Source organism: Echinops telfairi, unplaced genomic scaffold, assembly GCF_000313985.2.
Source record: "Echinops telfairi isolate 266 unplaced genomic scaffold, ASM31398v2 ScPeMD7_70;HRSCAF=299, whole genome shotgun sequence".
Lineage (NCBI taxonomy): Eukaryota > Metazoa > Chordata > Mammalia > Afrosoricida > Tenrecidae > Echinops > Echinops telfairi.
The window spans coordinates 33,922,477-33,926,368 of NW_022103968.1; the positions used below are offsets into that span (position 1 = coordinate 33,922,477).

At 52.5% G+C, this 3,892-nt stretch overlaps 1 protein-coding gene across 1 annotated transcript in view; it reads right to left on the reverse strand.

Annotated features, from left to right (window-relative positions):
• PLCE1 (phospholipase C epsilon 1) overlaps window positions 1–3,892 on the reverse strand; it is a 333,692-nt gene that overhangs the window by 20,514 nt on the left and 309,286 nt on the right. The window contains exons 26-27 of the mRNA XM_004701341.2: window positions 3,167–3,428; window positions 1,024–1,142 (exon numbers count right to left, since the gene is read on the reverse strand). Coding sequence (XP_004701398.1) covers window positions 1,024–1,142; window positions 3,167–3,428 — 381 coding nt within the window. The remainder of the gene's footprint in view (window positions 1–1,023; window positions 1,143–3,166; window positions 3,429–3,892) is intronic.

Sequence of the window (3,892 nt, forward strand, 5' to 3'; positions counted from 1 at the left end):
TGCCAGCAGCACCTGGATGCCCACTCTCCTAGTGCCAGGGTGCCAGTCACCCATTGCCAGCAGCACCTGGATGCCCACTCTCCTAGTGCCAGTCACCCATTGCCAGCAGCACCTGGACGCCCGCTCTCCTCCTGCCCGGTCTGTGAGCTCGCGCCCTGGACTGCACAGCAGCACAGGATTCTCTTGGTTTCCCTGTGAGGTGTCGTGATGCTGCCAACCTCTAGGCTCTGCGTCCTTAGCGTCGTTCTGTGCTTTACTATTTGTTCGTGGCTTGCCTCCCACGCAGCACGGCAACGTGTGTGTGACTGTGACGAGCACAGGCTATGGCGCTGGAGGAGCTTGGGTTTAAATCCCGGGCTGTGGCCTGCCAATCATGCGACTTCCAACAACGAGTACCGGCTCTTATCAGGTGAGCGCTTTCCTTATGCTACAGTGGAGACAACACTACACTGTGCTTTTGAGAGAAGCTTTTGAGAGGATTACGTGTGTTAAGATACGCCGAGTCCTTCCTAAATGTCAGCCATGATTATTCTTACTTTCCCACAGCTACCTAACAACTTTATTTTTAAATCATTCTATTGGGAGCTCGTACAACTCTTATCACAATCCATCCATCCATCCATTGTGTCAAGCACATTTATACACTTGTTTCCCTCATCATTCTCAAAACATCTTCTTTCTACTTGAGTCCTTGGTATCAGCTCATATTTTCCCTGTTCCCCCTTCCTCATGAACCCTTGCTAATTTATAAATTATTATTATTTTGTCATGTCTTACACTGCCCGACGTCTCTCTTCACCCACTTTTCTGTTGTCCATCCCCCAGGAAGGAGGTTATATGTAGATCCTTGTAATTGGTTCCCCCTTTCCACCCCACCTTTCCTCCACCTTCCCTAACTTGAATGATTCTCCCACACCACTTTCCTCTCCCACAAGAAAGCCAGCCTCCAGTGCATCAAACTCACTCCGCCCCCCATCTCCTGCATCTCCCCACAATGGTGCTTTGAAGAAAGAACAGAATTACCAGAGAGGCGGGGACGGTACTGCCTGAGGCATTTTCTTCCATCCTTCTGCTATTGATGAATAAACTGGAGATTTCTAAGAGTTCATTGTGGAGGTTCCGCAGCTGAAGGTGCCGATAACCTAGAACGCAGCAGCATTGGGAACGAGCGTGTTAACAGTGCACGGCAGAGCTCTGGACACCCCAGGAGCCCGCCAAACGGACAGATCGAAATCAGAACACATGAGGATGGGTAAGGGCGGGTACAGCTAAGTCACCAGGGGGCACTGTTTCAATGGCAGCGTCTGCAGGTTCTTTTGGGCCACGCAGGGGTGATGGATGACCTTACCAGGTACTGTCTCTAAGAGTAACATGGAAAATAACTGTAGGACAACGGGGTTGCTTTTGGAGCAAAGCATCCCCCCCCTCTTTGCTCTGAGGTGCAGCAGCCAGTTAATGTGCTTGGTGCTCACTGAAAGGTTAGAGGCTTGAAGCCACATAGCAGCTCCTCGGAAGAAAGGGCTGGCGATCTACTGTGAAAAACCAGTCTCTGAAGAGCCCCCCAGAGCCCAGCTCTCCTTGGAAATACCTGGGGATACAGCGTCAGCAATGCAATGGGCACTAGTCTGGTGTAAAGGCAGTCATGTCGATGTAGGCTGCCAACATGGGACGCTGCTCATGGTAGACCTCCCCAAGTGAAAACCACCAAGCTGCAGAACCACCAAGTGCAGGAAGCCTGCTTGGTAAGAAGGCCACGGTATGTTCGTGCATACCGACACCTGGGCAGAAGGCAAAAGCCTGCAAAAAGGCATACGCCCAGCGTGATTCTTGGTGAGAAATGAGGAAAATGAATACTACTAAAAAACACTTAAACATTTTTTTTCTTGTCTGTACTTTCTTACATGTCTGTCATGACCACGGCGACTTCCACGATGAACGTGAGAAAAAAAAACCAAACCAGCTGTTGGAACCTGTAAGGTGCTCGGGAAGCTCGGGGGACGGCAGCTTGCCTGTGGACGAGGGAGGAGGTGTGTGTTGCAACAGCAACAGGTCAGCATCCCCTAAGAGCTTGTCAGAACCGTGGAACCGAGCCACCTCGCCACGATGACCAAGAGCATCAGACTCCTCAGAGGCTTGTAAACGTGGGCATAGCAACGCACAGACACTCTCAACAAACACTATAAACTCAACTTTACACAGAGGACCGCCTCCCGGTCAAGCCAAGCACGAGCTGAGAACCCTGGAGCCCACGTGAGCATTTCTGATGTCACTCCGGCCTCCGTCTTCCCCTGCTCCACACCTCAAACCCGCTCCGCTTCCAAGACTGGGCTCCTGCTGTCCACCGATTCCACCCTTGGCTCCCTCAGACCACGGCTGCTGTTCGCTGCCCTTGAGTTGGCCTTGGATTTCACGGTGACCCATGAACAGATGGTGGCCCCCGGGGGTTTCACTGGAAACAGATCCTCAGGCCTTTCTCCCAAGTTCACCCTCCTCGGGAAGCTTCACTGCAACCCGACCGGCATCACTGCAATCCGCAAACCTCCACTCACAGAGGGCGGTGGGTGTACTCGCCAGGAATCGAACCCAGGTCTCCCACGCGGAAGGAGGGAATTCTATCACTGAATTAACGCTCCCCTGGAGCTACTGCCACAAACCACCTCACCCTTGCTGGGTTTCCCCTCACTTCAACTTCTGCTTTTGCAGTGCTGGGGCCAGGGGTGCTACCTGGGAAGGGATGTGGAGAGATTTGAACACCACCACCGCAGTGTCCAGCATCAGCTGAACCCTGGGCTCGCGGCCACCCTGTGAGGCAGGGCAGCACTGCCCACGGGGTTTCCAAGGCGCAGACTGCCTCGTCCTTCTCTTGCAGATCGGTGGGTGGGTTGACCTGCCGACCTTTCTGGTTAATGGCCGAGCACTTAACCACGGCGCCACGGGGGATCCTCCACATTTTATGGGGGAACAGGTCAATAGTCCAGATTTTAAACACTTGTCCAGGAGAAACTTCTTTTGAGCAGTATTTAAGTGTTTGAAGCCAAGCGATTTCCTTCTGCTTCTTAATTCGAACGTATCAGTAGGGACAAGGCCACACTGAACACACAGCCAGACCCTGGGCCCCCATCGCCCTGCTGCGACCCTCATCCCCGTCCGGGAAGCAGTCGGCTACCTCGTTTTAAAGCCCTGAGCGGGATGATTCTCTGAGCGGTGACGGCTGAGCTGCTGTTCTCCACCACGGCAAAGCGAAGGAAGACCAGGTCTTCGAAGTGGACCCGGAGGAGAAACTGCTCGTTCCACATAGGGTTCAGCGTGTTCCGGTGGATGGGCTTGGTGCGGAAGTGGCAGCTGTCCAGGGGCATGCCCAGGACGTCAACTTCAATACACGGGCTGCCCGTGCTGTTGCTAGGACACACGTTTTGACCCGAGACAATCTATGGCAAAAGAAAAGGATCCAAGTCACTCAAGATGGAAAGGCAAAAGCAAACCCCCAAACCCCACAAGGGCAACCTCCCCACCTCACCCCTTCCCTGTACACAGGCAGGGCCCTTTGGCATGTCCAAGGTAAATAATTAATGAAGGTATTTTTTAAAAAGTAAAAGATTGCAATCGGGCTATCACATGACTGTTCTCATGTGAAAAGCCTGTTGTGTCAACAGCATTCACCCAGCTAGAACCTTTCAACCTCCACAAAGTACATCTTGAAGAACAACCACCAAGAATCAAGTAATCCAGCCCCTGAGGTCACCTTCTAACTAAACAGCAAGTTAGCTCAAAAAGTCAAGAAAGGCACCCTTGAATTCTGGGTGAGATGAGACCAAATGGATGACAGTTACTTCCCAAAGCAGAGATGCGAAGTTTTGTCGGAGGGTGGAGGGGGTGGTGGTGGTGGTGGTGG